At 35.0% G+C, this 23,616-nt stretch overlaps 1 protein-coding gene across 1 annotated transcript; it reads left to right on the top strand.

The window, feature by feature from the left end:
• Window positions 1–11,668: 11,668 nt before the first annotated feature.
• Window positions 11,669–12,188, top strand: LOC139859639 (histone H2AX-like). Its single transcript, XM_071848418.1, has 2 exons — window positions 11,669–11,875; window positions 11,967–12,188. The coding sequence occupies exons 1-2, from the start codon at window positions 11,669–11,671 to the stop codon at window positions 12,186–12,188; spliced, it is 429 nt and encodes a 142-aa protein (XP_071704519.1).
• The last annotated feature ends 11,428 nt before the right edge of the window (window positions 12,189–23,616 follow it).

Genomic DNA, 23,616 nt, shown 5'->3' with positions numbered 1-23,616 from the left:
AAGCAGATTATGCGAAACTAGGAAGAAAGCCGTGGACAAATCACACAGAATAAGTTTGACTTCAAAGAATCCAAATGATTCAATGTCTGCTAAAGTCTTTAGTGAATATCTTGCTCCTTACTCTAAACCCTTGCGGACAATAGTTTCCATCATCCTCTGATCTTAAATATTCAAAGATATTATCGTATATTTCATTACAAATATCCTCCATATTTCTGAAGATATTTTCATAACTATTCTTATCTGAAATCAATAATCTCTTCGTGCTATCAGTGTTACATCATATAGAAACTGTTAGTTTCTATATTCTGTAAACTTTAGAGCTTAAAATATGAATGTTTTTGAAGTAGTGTTGGGAACTGATGCATGAGTTAGTATAATATAATGACACTTGATCAACGTGATTATATTACAGTAAGTCATGCTGAGTTTCTAAATGGAACATGATGATTCACAGATTATAACGTCATCTTGTGTCATGTTACATAACTCTTTCATTCTGATTAACTTCTAAACATATTAAGAAAATATATTCTTGATAGTTCTATTCTCAGTGATTCTGGTAATTTGACAAATCAAATCGTGCTATAACGTTCTTTCTTGTTTAGAACATTAAATTCATTCGAAACTCCATATCTACGAATTCTGGACCATTATCAGAGATGTCCAATCGTAAAAAGAAGAAACGGAGGGACAAAGCTCCAAAAGAAATAGAAAATTGGAGTATAAATCGCAGCAAAATAGGAGAGAGCATTAACTGTGGATGACAATTATTATAGAAAACGGAAGCAGGGCTTTCGAAATATAAGAGAAAATATAAAGCCCAATAACAACACGAAGATTACAAACCGTGAATATTAATACGAATAGCAATATAAAAACATGGTATAATTAAGAATAGTATCACCCCAAGGTAATAGTAGAAGTAAACAGATTCTTCTGGTGGAAGATTGAAAAGAAGGATGATAGAAATGATAATTAGGAAAATATCAAGGATTAGAACTGGATTAAGTATTTTCCCAATCTTTTGGATGTATGAACTAAAAAAAAAAAAAAAAAAGTATAAAAATGGTGAGAATAATGGAACGGAAGAGCTTAATTTATAATAGAAATATCAGACAGAGTAATCGAGGCAGATCACTATATTTAATTATAGAGATCTTTATTTTCTTACTCACCGAAGAATCAAATCCTTTCGATTTTGAAGATTTTCTATAAATCCCTTAAATTCCGGAATTCAATCGCGACAACGTCAAAAGTTATGGAAAATCTCCATTTCTTCATCTCGATCTTTTGTGATAACTTCATTCATACGCTTCGATTAATCGAATCATTTTATCCATATTATTCAATGATAATAAAACTCTATTTATCAACTCATATTCGTCATGAAAATATTTTTATTGTTAACCATGACCACCTCACTCAAATTTCGGGATGAAATTTCTTTAACGGGTAGGTACTGTGATGCCCCGGGAATTTCCGACCAAATTTAAACTTGATCTCTATATGATTTCGATACGATAAGCAAAGTATGTAATGTTGAGTCTAGAAAATTTTGAAACAATGTTCATATATTCAATTGACCTTCGACTGCTCTCGACGATTCACGAACAATTAATTATAAATAGATATGTGTGTATGTATATATAAATAATAATTCAAAATATAATTTGAAGTATTATATGTTGTTGTTATTAAAAATTATGTAAAATAAAATAAAAATAAGATATCATAATAATTATTATTTAAAATATATCTCTATATATAAATAAAGTATATTAAAAATAAATATTAAATGATTGTATTACTTGTTTGATGTTTCGATTGATAATAGGCAAGTTAAAATCAAACTTATGTAATAAACGGTGATACGAAAATGAATTCTATAAATTTTAGGCTTATTAAAAATGTATTTAGGAACTATTTGTTAAGTTTTAACACTTTTTATATTTTACCCAGAATTGAGAGGGACAGTTGATGTAATTTTTATTTAATAACTTAATGATCGAATTTTATACCATAATGACCTAAATAAATAAAGATACTTAATTTAAAAGTTTGGGATTTTTCTAAAGTACTTTTATCCGCCCCTGATTTCAAATAGTGCACGATACACGGTCCAGGAAGAACTGTCGGTAGATAAATATCTATATGATGAAGTTTAATCACGTTTTATTCCTTTTCATTATTATAGATTATTATGACATAGAATACTGTTTTTTTTGTCTCCCACTATCAACTAACAAAGTCATATAAATATATGGAAGTTGATAGATATTGATACTCTCAAAAACCACCCTCAATCTCACCATTTGACAACATCAGTTTTGGATTAAATTTTATTTTATTCTTTATAAAGTATCTGACATCACTAACACCAAATTACATCTATTAATTTGCAAATTACACATTACACATTGTAATTAATTCTGGGTGGGATACATGTGCGACGACAGAAACTCGCCTAAATTCTTTAGCCTACACATGGTGATATTTCACTCTCTTTTATTTTATTTATTTAACTTAGTTAACATTTTTTGTTTCTAAAACTTTCACTTCATGTATTACTTATTTATAACAAATAATTATGAGTACCTCAAATTCAGTCTTTTATGTTATTACAACCGCCACCTTATTAAAAATAACCACCGTGAACTATCTCCACCCTCACCACCTCCATCAATCTATCATCGATCACAACCTACGGGTTTATGCTACTGCTATTCCTATGTATATATTCGAACCATGACCACCATCACCTTTCAACACTCTAATTCAAACACCACAAAGACCATCATCTTATCGCTAGTATTTTTTCTGCTCACTGTTTAATAACCGAACACCAAAACATCACAACCACGACCAACACCCACATACTCAATACCATACTTACTGTTTCCTGTTTTTCTTACTCATGAAACCCACACGCCACCCAACATCAAATCTGCTGCAGGCCACTGCAGTCTTTTATTCTGCTTCTGTTGTTCGTAACCCACCCCAAAACAAACCGCCACCATTGAACGAGAACCACTACATACAGCTGTAACCTAATGCAGTTTCGTTGTTATTATATTTCTATTGAATGCAAAGAAAGAGTATGGGGGGTGCTGTTAGGATGAACGAGGTGGACGAATGAAAGGAAAACAGTTTTCTAGCGTGTTCTTGCTCTTCATATGGCCGACAACAATAACTTACATGGAATTTATTTATTATTTGTTATCCCTTTTAGTTGTTGTAGGGCCAAGACTTATTACACCACTTGCAAGATCAAATCCCATTTTCAGTTATATTTACAAACCAAAATCTTAATTGTGTAGTTGGGCTGCTGCTATACCATGGGTTTATATTTTATATTTGGGCCGTATGATTTATGTAAATGGACCGTGATTAATTTCAAGATGGGCTGTGATTTCTTCTTGATTGGGCCAAATTATAATGGACACTATAGGATTAGGGTGATGTTAATAATAGGAAAATGGTGATGAAGAACGTTGATAATGATAATGAGTTTATGAGAAAGATGATAATAGTTAGTATAAGTTATATAATTAAAAGCGCGAGATGTTACAAGAAGAAATAGTTAGAGCGATGGTTTAGGGATCTTTGTTAAGTGAGAGATCTCGGGTTCGATTCCGGGCTGTGACATTCTTTTTAGAAAAAGAAGGAGAAGACATAGAGAAAACAGAATATTATGGGTTAAATAAAGTTAAGTATGATTATACAATAGAAAAACAAGAATGGAGGAATGGTTATGGATGTTTTCGGGTTAGCGGGACGTCGCGGGTTCAAACTCGGACTTGGGTATTTTTTAAGGACTACTTCTATGAGGTTCGTGAATCCGAGGCCAACCTTGCACTTGTTCAGTGCTGTCATATGTATTTTTACTACAAAATACAGTATAGTGAGTTTCATTTACCTTTTTCTCTCTTTACATTTTTGGGCTGAGAATACATGCAAATGCTTTATTAACTGTTTTACCATATTTACATGCGTGAGTTCATTTGCTCCCTTTTTACTCATTACATTTTTGGGCTGAGAATACATGCAAATGCTTTATTAACTGTTTTTACAATATTTATATGCGTGAGTTTCATTATTCCCTTTTTAAATACTTTTGCAATATATATTTTTGGGACTGAGAATACATGCGCTGCTTTTATAAATGCTTTACGAAATAGACACAAGTGATCGAAACTATATTCTATGGTTGGATTATCAAATCGAATATCACCCTATATAGTCTGGTAATCTAAGAATTAGGGAACAGAAACCCTAATTGACGCGAACTCTAAAGATAGATCTATCGGGCCCAACAAGCCCCATCCAAAGTACCGGATGCTTTAGTACTTCAAAATTTATATCATGTCCGAAGGAGGATCCCGGAATGATGGGAATATTCTAATATGTATATTGTGAATGTCGGTTACCAGGTGTTCAATCCATATGAATGATATTTTTGTCTCTATGTATGGGACGTATGTTTATGAGAAATGGAAATTTAAACCTTGTGGTCTATTAGAATTATGAAATGATTATTTATGTTAAACTAATGAACTCACCAACCTTTTGGTTGACACTTTAAAGCATGTTTATTCTCAGGTATGAAAGAAATCATCCGCTGTGCATTTACTCATTTAAAGGATATTATTTGGAGTCGATCATCGCAATGGAACCAGATGTTGGTGACTTCGTCCGGATGGATTAGGACAGGTCCTTTCATGACCTTCCCAGTCGGTTGACTTATTTGGTATTTACACAATCGGCCGAAAGTCAAACTCAGTCGGTCGGTTCACTCGACAGTCGGTCGGTTGTCTGTCAATCGGTCGGTCCACTACCTCAGTCGGTCGACTGTCGACTGACAGTCGACCGAGTGTGTTCATCTTCATCAGAAACTGAACACAGGCTACGGACTTCACGATGAAATCCTCAAATCTCGATCTAGAGCTCGTTTTAAACACCAAAATCGACAACAACTTGTTCACTACCTGTTCTAGACTCAAAACCCACAACAATTTGACCATAACAACACTTAAACCACTTGTTTTGACACAAATTTACACATTTATGAAAACTAACACAAAACCTTAAATTTCTCAAAGATTAAAGCATGGAAGCTTGTGATTCTTACCTTAAAAGAATCAGTGAATCACAAGGAACACATAGATATGAACAATTTGAGCTCTAAAACAAGAATCAAGGATTAGGGTTTGGTAGGTAATGGAAGTGAAGGTACGGGAGTGTTTGGGAAGAAGGGTCTAGAAATGGAAAGAAAGAACACAGACTAGTCACTTAATTGTGGATAATTCCCACACTGTGTGACACACGGGTATTTATCAGTTATCTGATATCTTTCGTACATCATTTGGAGACCCAAACGAAATCCAAATTAAATAAACAAACCTGTTCTGTGACCCTTGTCACAAACTGGTCCTAACCACATCATTAAATAATAATAAATATTAAATAGAAATAAAAGCATATAATAACGCAATAAAAACTTAAGGGCAAAATAGTAATCTTACAACTAGGCCCGATAGAGGATGTTACAAATAAAGTTTAGAACCCATATCCTTTCTTCCTGTTGTGGCACTTGCTGTTGCTCAGCAAAATGATTATCGAATGTTGTTCGATGATCAGGAAGAAATAGGATTGAAGGGTGAAAAAGAATAAGCCGAATACTTTGTGGAAGGAAAATGACAAATCATTTGCTAAAATATTCCACCTTCCAAGATGGAAAGCCCAACAAAAGATGCCGAATGTTTCCATTGTGGAAAGGTTGGCAATTGGAGAAGGAAGTTGTCCTATCTTCCAATCTGAGCTGAGAAAAGGCAACGCTTGTGAGACTAGCAAATCAGGTATATTCCATATACAGTTATATACTTCTTCTAGTGAATCCCGGATCTTTGTTAACTGGTTGTGGCCTTCACACCTGTAACAATATGAAGGGAATGAGAAGAAGTAATAGACTGAAGAAAGACACACTGGATTTGCAAGTAGGTAAGGGGGATCAAGCTTTTGTTAAAGCTATTGGTACCTCTGAACTTACTTTTCTAAGTGGTCTTATTGTTTTGTTGGAACAATAGCATTATGCTCTCAATAATGCGAGCGACATAGTTTGAAAGATGCTAGTTTTTAAACTTGCATTTACACACTTAGGTATTTCAGTTTCTAAGGATAATATATTTATCTTAATACCTATCCACGTGATGGTATTTTTGAAATTCATATGCATAGTGTAATTTCAAATGAGAATTCTGTTTATACCTACATTGCCAAAGTCTTCAAGCAAGACTTGAATAAGACCTATCTATAACATTGTCATATTGGTCATATAAATAAACAATGCATTTCAAAACTCCAATCTAATGGACTTTTGGAATCAATTGACTCTGAGTCATTTGATGTATGCGAGTCATGTTTATGTGAAAAGATGACAAATGCTTCTTTCTCCGATTTAGGTAAAAGAGCTAAAGATCTTTTAGGACTAATACATACTGTTGTATGTAGCCCTTTAAGAACAATGTATAGATTTAGTTAATTTTACTTCATTACATCATCATGATGAGTACAGTAGCTATGATTATGTTCACTTGCTGAAACATAAACATAAAGCTATTTTAACATTCAAAAGTATTCCAAAATAAAGTAGATAATCAGCTTGGAAAGACCATTAAAGCACTTCGCTCCGATGGAGTAAGTAAGTTTATGAGTCAAGAGTTTTTTGGACCACCTAAAGAATTGTGAGATTGTCTCATAGTTCACTCTACCTTACACACCATAACATGATGGTGTGTCTGAGTAAGAGGAATCAAACTTTACTTGATATAGTTTGATTTATGATGAGTCTGATTTCTCTACTACCATCTTTTAGGGATATGCATGAGAGTCTGTTGCAGGCATACTCAATGTGATTCCAACTATGAAGGTAGAAAAGACACCATATGAGTTATGGCATGGGAAGAATCCCAAGTTGTCTTATCTGAAAGTCTGGGGTTGTAAAGCGTACGTGAAGCATGACACTTCAAACAAATTAGAACCCAAAACTATCTAATGTTACTTTGTACGATACATAAAGGAAACAATGGGTTACTACTTTTACTACCAAGCTGAAGACAACGTGTTTTCTGCTCGGTCTGCTGAATTCCTGGAAAAAGATCTTCTCTTACAAGAAGTCAGTGGGAGTAAAGTAGATCATGAAGAAATTCAGTACTTTAAAGTAACATACATTCAGTAAGCACTAGCAATCCACACGTTGAAACTGAGCGCACTGTTAGTGAGACAGAACGTGTTACACCTGCACTTTATAGATCTAGTAGAACTCATCGGCTTATGAGGTTTAATTATCTGATTAATTTAGATAAACCTCAACTAAGGGATTATGATGAACCCTCTAGCTGCGTGAGGCCATATCAGATCCTGAATCTAAAAATGACTAGATTTTATGAATACAAATATGCAGTCCATGAAGGATAATAAAGTATGAGGTTTGATTGATCTTCTACCCAATTGTAAGACAATGAGGTAAAAAAAATGGGTCTTCAAAGGAAGACTGATATGGACGGTAATGTAAACACTTTTAAAGCTCGATTGGTGACAAAAGGTTATGATGAAAGTTTTTCACCAGTCGCGAGCCTTAAAACAATTAGGATACTTATTGCCATGGTTACTTTTCATGATAATAAAATATGGCTAATGGATGTCAAAACCGCTTTCCTAAATGGCGACTTAAGCGAGGACGTATATATGGTTCAGCCAAAAGGGTTTATGAATCCTAAGCATCCTAATAAAGTATGCAAGCTTCTAAAAATCCATTTATGGATTAAAGCAAGCATCCAGGAGCTAGAATCTTAAGTTTAATGAGAAAATCAAAGTGTTTAATTTTTCTCAAAACCAAGATAAGCCCTGAGTTTACATTAGAGCTAGTGGGAGCAAAGTTATCTTCTTGATCTTGTATGTTGATGACATACTACTTATTGGAAATGACATTCCAACTTTGCAAGATGTCAAATCTTGGCTTGAAAATTGTTTTGCCATGAAAGATCTTGATGAAGCTACTTATATTATTGGAATGAGGATCTATACAATAGATCCAATTGGCTTAATGGTTTGAATCAAAGTACATACATTATATTGCAGAGATTTAGCAGGCAAAACTCCAAGCATGGAGCTTTGCCAATGCAAAAGGGCATAACCTTGAGAAAGTCTCAAAAGTCATATCACAGCAGATGAGATGAGACAAATGAAATGTATCACATATGCTTCGGCTATATGATCCATTATGTATGCCATGATATGTACTATACTCGATGTTTCGTTAGTTTTAAGTTTGACTAGTCATTGTCAACATAATCCAGGTGAAGTACATTGGATTGTTGTTAAGAATATTCTTTAGTATTTGCAGAGTACTAATGATATGTTCTTGATTTACGGTGGTTTGGAAGAAGAGTTAAGTATTAAGTTTTATACTGATTATAGTTTTCAAACTGATCAAGATGATTCTCGATCCAGTCACGTTGTTTCTTTGTCATGATGGGCAAGACAGTTGATTGGAAGAGCTCTAGGCAGAGCACTATTGAACAATCTACAACAAAAGCAGAATACATTGTTGACTGAGAAGCTGCTCAGAAAGCTATCTGGATAAGGAAGTTAGTTGTTATACTCAGAGTAGTACACAACATTTAATCTTCTATAATATGTGCTGTGATAGTTCGAGTATTAATATACTTTTGAAAGAATCACATGTACATAAAAGTATCTGACACATTCTTTAAAAGTTTGACTACATTCATTAAGTCATTAAGAGGAATGATATTAGTATTCTTAAAGGTTCATACAAATGATAATGTGGCTGACCCGTTCACGAAGCCCATGATGCACAACAAGCATGATGATCATGCTAGTAGTATTGGACTTCGTTATGCTGCTAATCTTTTTCATTTGTAATTTAATATTTGGATATTTTTGGAACATTAAGCAGTTTTATATTGATGATGAATAGTTAACTTGTTGAGACCAAAATTCATATGTATTCATTGATGATGAATATTGGAATGACCCAACCATGAGATGTTACTACATGGATCGTAGTCAGTAGTAAATCTTTTAGTGATTATGTTTTTGTGTCCTTAGACTTGAGATGCACGCCCGTCTTGATGAGTGTAACATTGTATTTTGATATGGTTAAACGCTGTCCTGAATAAGGCTGTTATAAAGGCCATTATTGGGTATAATGTAAAGCTCGTGATAGACACGTGTATGCAATATAGGATTTGTTCCTCTAAAATGTTTGGAGTTAGATACTTTTTGAGCTCCTCGATGAATTAATAAGATATTTGTGTGACCACACCCAGATGTAATTAAGATGATACTTAATTAATTTGGTGATCTAATTCAGTTCTAAGATCGAGAAACAAAATTGTTAAACAAATGAGATTGACCGATGATCAATATCTCAAATTTAACTAAAGTATCTGAAACAAAAGGACGAATGACATTTAAAACTTACCATAAACAGTTTCGAGAAACTACCCTCATATGAATTTGGGGACAATGACGTGTTGCTAGACGCTTACCATTGTTTGTATAGTTACTTGGTGTTGTACAATGCACAAGTGGGAGTCTGTAGGATTAATGTGCAAGGTACAACATACAACTATATGGCTAAATTCATTTGAGCCTTCGGGGTCACACATATATACATCTAGACGTCAAATGAAATATATATATATATATATATATATATATATATATATATATATATATATATATATATATATATGATGTATATATATTGTTCAAATAACAAAACAAGTTAAAAATATTTGATATGAATTATTGATCAAATATATACTCCGTATCTTTGTAAATATGGAAATGATCTTCCAAATCTTTTCCATCAACTTTTAACATATAATATTATATTTATATTGATTGTTGTCTGGAGATAGTAATGAAAATGTGGTTTCATTTAGCACCACAAATACTTCCTTTTGAAAAAGGTGAAATGGACGTGAGTTTTTGTTTTATTAAAGAATTTAGAGAAACAAATATCATAAATACTCATTCTTGTTATTGGATTACATTCTAACGAATAACACATATAATAGAACAAGTTCTTTTGTTCATGCATAAGAATAAAAAGCAAAAATCATGTTTGCTTGTTTGGTCTTTTTCAAAACGAAACCTAGAAGTATTACGGAGTATTATTTATTTTATTATAATAATTAGATTATTGTAATAAGAGTTGCTTGGTTTTGGACTAGCATCCATTGATGGTCGTTTGAAGTGTAGTGTGGACTATCCTAAGAGATGGTCATATTTTTGATCGTAGGTTTCTCTCCTTCAATCAGTTTTTTCAAGAAAGATATATCGTTTACTCACTTTGTGAATTACATATTTTGACAATTATTAGTGGTGTAACTGGATCGATGGGAAGGTTTAATCGTGTGCATGTTTTATTAAATATGTGATTATTTAATCTTGTAAAATTTTGTTCATAAAATAATAAAAGATTATTATTTTAACTATCCGCCGCGTTAATCTGAATTGTTAAAAGTACACACGATTTTCCAAAAAGTTTTTGACTTGTTCTCTAAGCAGAAGAAATACGCGTTCTCTAAGGCAAATGAAGCTTACATACAACTTTGTGTTTGACTTGTTCCCAAAGCATAGTTTGGAATTTTGAATTGTTGTCCAAAAGATTCTAGTTTCCTTATTTTAGTTATTACGTATGCCTATAAATAGGCACATCTCTAAGGTCATAAACACATACAATTCAATACAAATGCAACTAAATTAGTTTTTAAAACGTTAATAGAAAACACTCATTTAGGGATGGCAATGGGCGAGAAAAAACCCGTAACCCGCGGGTACCCGATCCGCGATGGGCGGGTAAAATCATTAAACCTTACCCGCGGGCACGGGTACGGGTAAAAATTTATACCCGCCGACGGGTCGCGGGCGGATCGCGGGTATATACTACTCGTCGCGGGTAAAACCCGACCCGTGAATACATGAGACTTTTTTTTAGTTTACCTACGAATTAATACTTACAATTATTAAATTTAAAAGCTATTTTACTAGTATTTGAATAATCATTGAAAATATAATATTATATACGAGTAAAAAAATTAATTTTCACGTCATTATGCATATAGCTTGTACATATGATTTTATAATTAATAAAATTATTTGGATTTTCTAATAAAAAGTTGTATATTATTATTACCCGCGGGTTACCCGCGGGTCACGGGTAACCGCGGGTCACGGGCATGAGCGAAAAGTTTTTACCCGTGGGCGGGTAACGGGTCTCAACGTGCAAAAAAACAAACCCGACGGGCGGGTCGCGGGTATATAGAACCCGTGCCCGTTACCCGCGGGCGCCATCCGTACACTCATTACTTTTTTATTACGGAGTATATCAAATGCAATTAAAAGTATTTGGACCGGAGGCGCGTCCTTGAAATACAGTATAAAACATTCCCGCAAAAATACAAAAATCAAATCTTCGTTCCACGCTGGCAATTCTAGTGAACCTCACACACCAATCAAATTCAAATACCTTTCCCTATAAATCCAAAACAGACCAATTCATAAACAGAAAACATCATTTCTTAACGAACGCAAATTCTTCAAATTAGGGTTTATCAATCATTTCAAAAGAACAATGGCTGGCAAATCAGATGCTGAAGCGAAGAAAGGTGGCAGAGGGAAACCTAAATCTAGCAAATCCGTATCCAGATCTTCAAAGGCCGGTCTTCAATTCCCCGTCGGCAGAATCGCTAGGTTTCTCAAGGCCGGAAAGTACGCCCAACGCGTCGGAGGCGGAACTCCGGTGTGCCTCGCCGCCGTTCTTGAGTACCTCGCCGCTGAGGTAAATTGAAATTTATTGTATGTTTTTACAGTTTCAATTAGGGTTAGGGTTTGTATGAAGTACTGATTTATTTGTTGATTTTGGATTTTAGGTATTGGAATTGGCCGGAAATGCAGCAAGAGATAACAAGAAGACAAGGATAATTCCAAGGCATATACAGTTAGCTGTAAGGAATGATGAAGAGTTGAGTAAATTGTTGGGATCTGTGACTATTGCAAATGGGGGTGTTTTGCCTAATATTCATTCTACTTTGTTACCGAAGAAGGTTGGTAAAGATAAGGGTGAAATTGGTTCCGCTTCTCAGGAATTTTAAGGGAAAATGGTGCAGCTGATGTAATTCCAGTTTAGAGATTATTGTAATATTGGCATATAGCATATTTTCTTTCTGCGAATTTAGGGTTTACTTATGTTTCTGTTTTGGTGTTAGGGATGGTTATGGAACTAATGAATGGATGATATTGTTTTGTTTAAATGATCATTAGAAGTTCCATTCTGAATTACTATCTTCTGTAATTTATTTTCATTGACAAACTCACTTGCAAGATAATTTTACTAAAACAATGACATGACGCTTAATAACAGTGATGTTAGAATATTTCTATAATGTCATTTTAGTTACCTTATGATTTATAATACTTCCTTCACCATGGCTATACAACTGTACTGCTGTTTAACTGTGATGAAATCAGTAACTAATTTTAAGGGAATCAAGAGTTGGTTACTGAAATGTTTCTGGAGTATTTTATCAATTTTTACATTGTATTATGATCCAGTCGTTGAACTTGAACCTCTCAAGTTTTATGTACGGAGTAATGTGCAAGTGCTGCTAAATGTGATAAAAATTGCAAGTATGATTTATCATTAGTTGACTGTCCCTTTTTGCATACTAAGGCTTTCTGCTCTATAAAATTGTGTGGTTGTACTGTCAATCTGTTGTTCCTGCAGTAGCATTAACAGTCTCATAAACTTTATTGTGTACATTTGTTACTCAAGAGTATTTTGAAGTCTAGTGACTTATTCAAGTGTGAACATTCCTTTGTTGTCCAGATTCCAGCGCCACCCATCTTTTATTCTGGTAGTAAAAACGCAAATAGGAGGCTGTTTAGCTCTTGTAAGTCACCTGGTGTTTGACCTGAAACTGATCTACTCCATTGCCAAACCTGCTGTCTGCATGCTCAATCCTGTCTAGAACCAAAGCTTCTTTACATGACTCGCGCTTGAAAAGCCTGCTGAACTTGGTCTGCAATTGTTCGTTGCAAAGCCATGGGTCGCTCCAAAAGCTTGTTTCCGATCCATCTTCAATTGCCTTGATAAAGGAGCTTCTAAAAGGAATGCCTATGGAGTCTAAATCAGCACCTACACGAATAACACTAGCCCAAATACCCCCTAATGGGGGCTGTGGCGCACAACTTCACCCATTAGAAGACCACCAGATGGACCATAAAGACTCGAAATAACCTTGACCCACAAAGCGGCAGATTTGGTTTTAAACCTCCACCACTACTTGCCGATCAGAGCTAGATTTTACTTTGAAGAGACCCGAGATTGTCCACGTCCTTCGTAAGCAAAGAGGACTTTCTCCCATTTGACCCAAGAAATCCCAACTCAAGTTGTCGAACGTTTTTTCAAAATCCACTTTAAACACGACTGTTTTGAATTAAAAAACTGATCTTGTATTGGATTGAAAATATTTGATACAATTGAATTGGTTTTTTAACATGCTGCTATGAGTGTTTATAAACACCTAAACTACAACAGCTATTTCTACTTTAAGTAGGCTCCATAACACTTTTTGGAACCACTTTTGTATAAAAGGAAAAGATGCTGTTTTGTGGTCAGATTTGTATCCGTTGGTCCAGCTGCAGATGTCTTCTTGTGAATTACTAATTTGGGAGATGATGAAGTTTGCAGCTTCTGATCCTAAAGTCAAATTACCTAAAAAAGGTAATTTGACCTTGTTGACTTTTGATGCTACATTCTAACACTCCCCCTCAAGTTGAATAGTGGGGTTTCCAATATTCAACTTGCCAAGTACTTCGCTGAAGAGTCTCCCATTGACAGATTTGGTGAGGATGTCAGCTAGCTGATCTTCTGTTCTGATTGATGGAAGAGAAATGATTTCGTCATCTAATTTTTGTCTGATAAAATGTCGATCGATTTCAACATGCTTAGTTCGATCATGTTGAACAGGGTTCTCCGAAATAGCGATTGCTGCTTCATTGTCACACAGGATTTGAATAGCTTCTTGTGGTGAGAAACCAATCTCTGTCGGTAGCTTTTTGATCCATAAGGCCTCCACTACCCCTTTTGCTATTCCTCTGAATTCGGATTCTGCACTTGAAAGACTAACAACCTTTTGTTTCTTACTTCTCCATGCAACCAAGTTACCCCCGACAAGTGTGAAGAATCCGGATGTAGATTTTCTGTCCCCTTTTTCTCCACCCCAACTTGCATCTGTATATATTTTAGTCTTCAGGTGCCCATGCCTCTTAAAAACAACTCCATGGTCTGCTGTTTTCTTCAAATATCTGAGAATTCTCATTACAGCCTCCATGTGATGAACCTGTGGTTGGTGCGTGAATTGACTCACAACTCCAACTGCATGTGCTATATCAGGTCGAGTGTGAGCAAGATAGATTAATTTTCCCACTATTCTTTGGTATTTCCCTTTATCAGCCAGATCACCTTCTTCTTCCATATATAGTTTCTGATTTGGAATCATTGGTGTATCGGTTGGTTTGCAATCAATCATACCTGCTTCTGCAAGAAAATCGAGAACATACTTCTTTTGATAGATAAATATTCCCTGTTGGGATCGTAAAACCTCAATTCCCAAAAAGTATTTAAGTCTGCCCAAGTCTTTCATTTCGAATTCTTTAAATAAGTTTAATTTTAAGTTTGAAATTTCTTCTTTGTCATTTCCTGTTATTATCATGTCATCAACGTAAATGATTAAACATGTAATCAGATTTCCTTTTCGTTTAAAAAAGAGAGTATGATCCGAGTTACTTTGTTTAAAATCGTATTTTTTCATAAATAACGTAAATCTCCCAAACCAAGCCCGTGGGGATTGTTTTAGCCCATATAAAGATTTTTTAAGTCAACGAGCTTCCCCATTTTTGAAGTTTCCGGAGAATCCTGGAGGAGCTTCCATATAGACTTCTTCTTTTAATTCACTATGTAGAAAGGCATTCTTTACATCAAATTGGTAAAGTGGCCATTCTTCATTTGCAGCAACTGAGAAAAGAACCCTGATGGTATCAATCTTCGCAACTGGAGAGAAAGTCTCGGAGTAATCTATTCCATATGTTTGCGTATAACCCTTGGCAACTAATCGAGCTTTGTATCTTTCAATGATACCATCTGGTTTGTATTTTATTGTAAACACCCATCAATTCCCTACTGGTTTTTTGCCTTGAGGAATGACACATTTTTCCCATGTATCACTTTTCTTGAGTGCTTCCATTTCTTCTTCCATCGCCTTCCTCCATTTTTCAGAATTTAACGCTTGTTCAACCGTGTTTGGGATTTTTTCAGAGTATAGGACAGAGTTGAATTTTTGTGCTTCACTTGATAGGTTTCCTAGTACTATATTGGCAATAGGATACCTTGATCTTTGATTTTCTTTTTCCGGAGAGTAACGTTTAGGTGGGACACCTCTATCTATTCGTTGTGGTAAAACATATCTTTCGGTGGTTTCAGCGGAAATGGATTCATTATTGAGTGGTGTGTCATTAGTCGGAATATCTTCCTCATCATTTGAGGGAATTCCATTAGGTTCAATGTTTGGTGATTCGGGACTAGGATTAGGTGATTCGGGACTCGGATTGGATGATTCGGGAGTAGGGTTAGGTGATTCGGGATTAAGATTAGGTGATTTAGGTGATTCGGGACTAGGATTAGGTGATTCAGTTTGGATGTTGTGGGGCTTAGGTGTCCATGTTACCCAACTTAGAGTGTCATTACTCTCTTTCTCCCCCTCACTCGTAGGTTGGGTGTTATAAAAATATTCAGTTTCGATAAAGTCACAGTTCATTGTAGTGAAGACGCGACGCTTCCTTGGACTATAACATCGATACCCTTTTTGGTTTACTCCATAACCAACCATAACACATTTTTCAGCATAGGGGTCAAGCTTAGTGCGTTCAGTCTTTGGAATGTGAACAAAAACCGAGCACCCAAAAATACGTGGTTCGATGCTTAGAGAGGTTGGTAGGGTGTGAAATTGAGATAGGGTATCTCTAGGGGTTTTTGTGCCCAAAATTTTTGTAGGTAATCGGTTAATAAGATAGGTAGCGGAAGCAAGAGCTTCAGGCCAAAAACTTTTTGGAACTTTAGATTCAATTAATAAGGCTCTTGTCATTTCTAAAAGTAACCGATTTTTCCGTTCGGCTACTCCATTTTGTTCGGGAGTATGGGCACAAGATGTTTGGTGAATAATACCATTACTTTCGCAAAAAAGTTTCATGGAAGTATTGACAAACTCACCTCCATTATCAGATCGTAAAATTTGTATGTTTTTATTAAACTGGGTTTGTATCATTTTATAAAATTGAGAAAATTTTTCAAACACTTCAGATTTATGAGTCAAAAAGTAAATCCATGTCATTCTTGTATGGTCATCAATAAATATCACAAAATACCGAAGGTTTTCCCCCCCATTAACTGGAGCTGGACCCCACACATCAGAATGAATAAGAGCAAAAGGCACATCTTTCCTAGTATTACTAGGTTTAAAAGTATTGCGATGGCTTTTAGCCAAAATACAAGTTTCACAGTTCAAAACAACATTTGATGGAAATAAAGCATGTAAATATCTGGCTGACGGGTGTCCCAATCTCCTATGCCATAACCAGGCTTCTCTCGTAGGTGTTCCGTGAGCTAGTGACACGGCACCTTGTTGAGAAACCTCGTCCACATAGTACAATCCCCCCTGTTCAGTGCCACGTCCAATCAACAGTCCTGTCCGGATATCCTGCAAGATGCAGAACGTCGGATACATGAGGACTTTACAGTTTAATTCTTTTGTAACATGACTTACCGATAACAGCTTATGAGACAAAGCTGGAATATATAGACAATTAGGTAATTTAATAGTTGGTGAAATCTCAATAGTACCCCCACTTTTAACTTGAATAATTTTCCCGTTAGCCGTTTGAATTTTATTTTTCCTAGGTTTTGTTTTAAAAATAATATCTTTTTCGTCAAAAGTCATCGTGTCGGTTGCTCCACAATCTAGAATCCAAGATTTAGACTTCAAACTGTTTGAAATGATATTTGTTTCGAAAAGGTCGGTTGGTATTTTAGTTAAAAACGAGTACTTATTTTGACATGAAATAGGGTTATTAAATTTTGTTACATCTTTTGGCCTATTTAATAAAATGCCTGACCCACTAACATTTTTAACAGATTTTGGGCTGCCTAGCCCAATACACATTTGATCAGATTTATGTGTTGGGACTTTTTTAACCTTGATCCACCCATCCCTTGTGGGCTTATTATTTTTTTCGGCCCAATTTTAACATCCTTAAGTGGGTAACCCATATACCCATTCAATTTATTCGGTGTTAGATGAAAGGGATATCCTTTCCCTTTTTTCCAGTAATCTCCACCCACTTTTTTATTTTCCCAAAAAATCTCTTTTGATTTTGGATATCCTTTCCCTTTTACCCGGTTCCCTTTTACCCTGTTATCACCACCCACCTTTTTATTATCCCAAAAAAACACTTTTGATTCTCTCACCGTTTCATGATTTCTATGTGTTTTCATCGGTTTATCAACCCTATGATTTATGCTTTCTATGTTTGAAAACAGAGAGATAAACGGTTTTAGTGTTGTACCTGTGGTGGTTGCTATACCACCGAAGCCTTGATCCGTGGTGGTAGCAGTAGCTTGATCGGCGGTGATGGTGGTGGTTAGCTTGTCCACGGCTGCCGCCACCTTTCCAGGTTTAATCCACCACTCCGGATACCCTTTGATCTCAAAACATTGTTCTATGGTGTGTCTCATCTTTCCACACCTTGAGCATTTAAGTTTTGATTTATCTATTTTTTGCAAGTTAGTGTTCCGATTGGCATGGGTTAGATGATGAGGGTGTCTTTTGCCGTCATTTGCAACTAAACCAGTTGCAATATCTTGACCGGTTGAAGGACCACCCGATGATAACCCCAAGATTTGCCTGTGGGCAGCCTCTTTTCTTACAGCAGCATATGTCTCCTCCGACGTCGGTAACGGCGTTAAACGGAGGAGTTCTCTTTTGATGACATCATGCTTTTTGTCAAGTGCATTTAAAAATTGAAAAAGCTTGTGTTTAGCACGAATTTTGTTGTACCTTGTGATGTCGGCTGCACATTCCATGGGATTTGGATCCTTGATTTCGAGGTCTCCCCAGATTCCTTGCAACCGTATCCAAAGTTCTTCGAGATTCATGTTGCCTTGCTTGATTTCGGTAGCTTTAACATATAAATCATATATTTGTAGCTTGTCACCACCGCTGCTATATGTTGTAATAAGAGCATCCCACAATAGTTTTGCTGTTGAGAAGGATGTTAGGTTACTAGCAAGATTTGGTTCAATGTTTTGAATCAACCATGAAAAAACAATTAGATCTTCCTGTTCCCACTGTTCATAAGTTTCATGGTTGTTTTCAGGTGGGTTAGTAGTCAAATGAGCAAGGAGAGCCTTGGATTTGCCTCCAATGGCTACCTTCATCATTCTTGGCCATAGAGAATAGTTGAAACTGTTTAAATTCAGGCTAATTTCCAGGTTGTCTGAGATTTTGGGTTGTTGGAAACTCTTATTGTTTCTCAACAAGCTAGCAAGTTGACTTCTAAGATCATTGATTTGGCTTGTGTGGGTGGATTGGATAGATGGTGGGCTGCCGCCTTCATTAGGCATGGAAGCCATTTAAATTTTGGTAGATGATTGAGCTTTTAAGAGTGTATGCTATGATCCCAGATCAGCAACACTGCTCTGATACCATGTTTTGAATTAAAAAACTGATCTTGTATTGAATTGAAAATATTTGATACAATTGAATTGGTTTTTTTACATGCTGCTATGAGTGTTTATAAACACCTAAACTACAACAGCTATTTCTACTTTAAGTAGGCTCCATAACACTTTTTGGAACCACTTTTGTATAAAAGGAAAAGATGCTGTTTTGTGGTCAGATTTGTATCCGTTGGTCCAGCTGCAGATGTCTTCTTGTGAATTACTAATTTGGGAGATGATGAAGTTTGCAGCTTCTGATCCTAAAGTCAAATTACCTAAAAAAGGTAATTTGACCTTGTTGACTTTTGATGCTACATTCTAACAACGACGCCCTTTTCCTCTTATTTTTAAGAAAATATAGAGTTTAGTTTGCAATTAATGCCCCATCAAGAATAAACTACCCTTTTAAAAGGCACTCTGCTCCGTACCAATGATATTCGGATCACCTTACAAAGCCGATTAGACAACAATTTAGAAACAATCTCAGCTCTCTATTAGGCTAATGGGACGGTAGTAACCTAATCCCACTTAGGAATGGCAATGGATCGGATATGGATCGGGTGATGCCGTATCCATATCCATATCCATTTAGTTTTTGTTCATCCTTATCCATTTAATTTCATGTCATCCATCCATATCCATATCCAATGGACTAAGTGGGTTAATGGATATCCATTGAATATTCAAATAATGTTATATTATTTCCTAATATGCGATGAGAACAAAAACGCAGTATAGCAAAAATAAATATAGCATGACATAATTATAATTTATCCACAAGAAAGTGTAATCCTCATCGAAGATAAAACACAATTTGTTGAATTTACTATTAAACACAGATTATGAAAAATTGAATATGTAATATGTATGTTTATTTTGTTAGATATATGTATTATATTATAATATATCATAGTTTTTCATTATAAGGTTGAGAAGTAAAATGTAAATTTAATAGTAAATGAATTTGCAATAGTAGATATGTAAGCATATATCTATATTTATGTATTTGTATATGTATTTCGAGTGTAAATGGATATATCCATGGATGAAAATTTTCATCCATATCCATATCCGTATCCATTTAGGTCCATCCATATCCGTATCCATATCCATTTAAGTTCATCCATATCCATCACGAAGCAGGTGGATCGGGTGGATGTCCATCGGATCGGGTGACCATTGCCATCCCTAATCCCACTGTTGTAAATCTCGTTATTTCTCACCGAGATCTTGGCGAAATCTCGTTTTTGGAAGGCAACCGAGAGGAGATATCCATCTCGCGAGATTTTTCGGTCAACGGGATCCAACTTGGTCAAAGCCACGAATTGTCAGATTTTCTCCTTCATTTCTCGAATTTTCTCATAAAATTTGGTAATTTCTCAGGTTTTATCGTAAAAATGTATGTGTTTGTCTGTGTGTGTGTGTGTCTATATATATATATATATATATATATATATATATATATATATATATATATATATATATATATATATATATTGAAAAAACTGAAAAGTCAACGTAAGTCAACGTCCGAGATCTTCCCAAGATGCCGAGATCTCCCCACGAATGTCCAAACGAGATATCCCAAGATCGAAGTCTCCAACCTTGCCTAATTCGAATCGGTTAGCCTTTTTGGGGACTAAAGTAACAAAAAAGTTTTTGGGGACTAAAGTAACAAAAAAGTCATTTCAACCCGTAGATCTCTCACAATCACATATCATTGAATTGCTTCTATGAACTCATTTTTAATTAAGTGCCAAAATTTCTTGAAGAAGTTTAAGTTGAAGACTTATTTAAAATGAATTTTTTTTTTGGATTAGCGAGGAAACCCCTATGAACGAGCACATTGGCTTCCCATAGAGGGTAAACCTCGGGCAATCAAGACCCCCGAGCGCGAGACCTGATACCGGGTGAATTGCGCATTATGCGAACCCTCTAGTCACATTCCCTTTCTGAACGACTTGACATAACCAGGATTCGAACCCAGGTGGTGTGCTTCATTGAAAAATTCGGTGACCACTCAGGTAAGACTGCGTGATTTATTTAAACTGTATTTTAAAATATAAAGACTTATTTATTAACCCATTTGTTCCAATTTAATTCTTCATACAAAAACAAACATTTTAAAACAATATTGAATTTTAGTTTACTTGACAGTTTAACTTGTTACTTTCTATCTTCAATTTATCATATATCATATATGTGCATAAATATAAAATAACTATGTCTACTGATCCTATCAATTCATAAAATAAAACTGGATAATTAATATTAGACAAAACAAACAATTAAGTTAGAAATAGAAAATAACAGATTATTATGTGAGAAAATTGTTGAGAATTCATTATTTGTTTTTTTTTTTCTTTTCTTAAAAGCCAAAGAAATTTTATTAGAATATAAGAAGAAATTACAACAGCGGGATCTAAGTCGCCCAAAATTGTACAACTTTAGCATCAAATAAGAAAACAACTCGAAGCTATATATACATATATATTAAGTTTATCTCTGAAGCTAAATAACATGAAATTCTCTAGACGCTCAAATTTCCCACTCGTTAGAGCTTGACTTGCTTATGCAAGCTAGGATAACAGAGGCCACAGTGCTGGGGATCAGCGACAAAGCGAACCAGAGTCACCAGTGGCGGAACTTGGATGAACGTTCAGGGGGGACGAACCATCGGACTAACCAATTTATATTGAAACATCGTTAGTGTTTATATGGATGTTATTAGAATAGTAAAATTGATTAAATAACAAACTCATTTATTTATGCCTGGATATGTCTTTTGACATCAATATACAGCCATCAGACTAACCTATAGTAATATGAATATTAGTAAAAATAAAAAGCATGTCTATATTTCACTAGAGTGGTTAGAAGTGTTATGGCTCACATTTTTGTTTGACAAAAAACATCTTATATTTCACATACTTTGAGGTAAGAAGAAAACAAAAAAGAAAAATACTTCATTCTCTTTCTTCAACCTCTAGCCCAAACCATTCCCTGTATAAACTTCTAAACTCTACATTTGTTCAAAAAAGCACCAAAATCAGAAAAATATAACAGTAGTTACCCAAAATTTAGAGGGGGCGACTGCCCCGCCCAACCTCCACTAAGATCCGCCCCTGAGTCACCCCATTTAAGCTTTATCGAGCAGGTCGGGAGATGTGTAGAGGAAAAATCTGTTATTAACCGCAATCAAAATGAAAACATAAGCGAGATTAGCCGATTCCTTTTTTTGGATTTGGGTTAGCATCGAATATCATCGGATTTGTTATCCACGTTAGCCAATCCAAGATGCCTTTTTCCAACGACTCAAAATCCATTCGAAGCTTTTTAGTTGGATGTTGGATAAGATCTTTGGACCACTTAATTTTTCATTCCCCAAAACATAGTCATTACGATTTCTTCAAATTGTATAACTAGTGACCCATACCACTGCTTGCCAAATGGATGAACCGGTGGTCGTTTTTATATTTTGAGTTTGCAGTTTTAGATAATTCAGCAATATTCGAGATCATAAAATTATCTAGGTTCCACTATTTACAAGCTCTCTCCCATATTTCCAAAGTTTTTGTGCAGTTCAAAAGTGTATGTTGTAGTGTTTCAATTCGATCGTCACACACTGGGCATCTAATTGTGTGTAGATCAATGCCTCAATTATTTAAACAAAAAAGTCACACACTGGGCATCTAATTTGTACAGCTTTACGCGGTTGGTCCATTCCATTAACGACAAAAAAGTTTAGTGGCTATCATGCGATATAAGACAAATCTCAAAGATCAAATGCGTTTTTTTTTTTTTTTTTTTTTTTTTTTTTTTTTTTTTACGAGGAACCCCTACTACGAACGGGCACATTGGCGCCCCCGCAGCGGGTAAACCCCGGGTAAACGGCAAGCCAACCCTCCACCGCTACCAGGTAAAACATCCTCAGGCTATTGGTCTCTTAAGTTCGCCCCAAGCGTTTGAAGTGCCTTGAAGGGAATCGAACAAGTTTTTTCTTGTTTGTGTGTATAGTTGAAACAAATTTAAATAAATTTGATGTAGTTATTAAAAAAGATATTGCTTATTTGTATTATGTTCTAATTGTAACTTATAATTACATATATGATAGTCGTCAATTTCCAATATAATGTAATAATATATGTAATTTAATACAATATAACTATCAATTAAAAAATTTATGCTAATAAATACAAAATTTGATAAATCCACTTTATTGATTTTATTTTTAGCCATTAATCTAAATTTAATGTTGAAGATGTTCACAACTTACAAATTTTAGTGTCTATAAATACTTTAACAAACCTTGTTCAAGGACATAACAATCCCTACATTTACTCTATAAAATTTCCATCATCTTTGAAATTAAAGATGTATCTTAAGTTAGCAATATTGATTGCTGGAATAATCGTTATGGAAAAAAACACTATTATTTATTGCAGCTGAATGCGATATTGAAAAGTTTGAACCATATGCTAATAATTTCATGACTGATGGCCCAATGCCAGCTCCAGATTCAAAATGTTGCAATGTTCTCAAAGAACAAGATGGTTGTTTTTGTGAATTTATTAAGGATCCGAATCTATGCCAAATTTTTGCAACGGATCAGGCGAAAAAGGTTGAAGAGGCTTGTGATGTCGAATATGACTCGACCAAATGCGAAGGCTTCTCTGGAAACTCTCCAGAAGAACCTCCTCGTGTGTAGTTCATAGCATTTTGTTTAACATACTAACCTGTTAAATGGG

The sequence above is a fragment of the Rutidosis leptorrhynchoides genome, chromosome 7, assembly GCF_046630445.1.
Source record: "Rutidosis leptorrhynchoides isolate AG116_Rl617_1_P2 chromosome 7, CSIRO_AGI_Rlap_v1, whole genome shotgun sequence".
NCBI lineage: Eukaryota > Viridiplantae > Streptophyta > Magnoliopsida > Asterales > Asteraceae > Rutidosis > Rutidosis leptorrhynchoides.
The sequence above is the reverse complement of the archived record's forward strand: the minus strand, read 5'-3'. Positions and strand labels throughout refer to the sequence as shown.

What these genes read in the sequence shown, in the direction of transcription:
- LOC139859639 (XM_071848418.1), top strand. Translation starts at nt 11,669, where the DNA reads ATGGCTGGCAAATCAGATGCTGAAGCGAAGAAAGGTGGCAGAGGGAAA. An exon ending in TTGAGTACCTCGCCGCTGAG is followed by an intron (nt 11,876 to 11,966) that starts GTAAATTGAAAT and finishes TTTGGATTTTAG; the next exon opens with GTATTGGAATTGGCCGGAAA.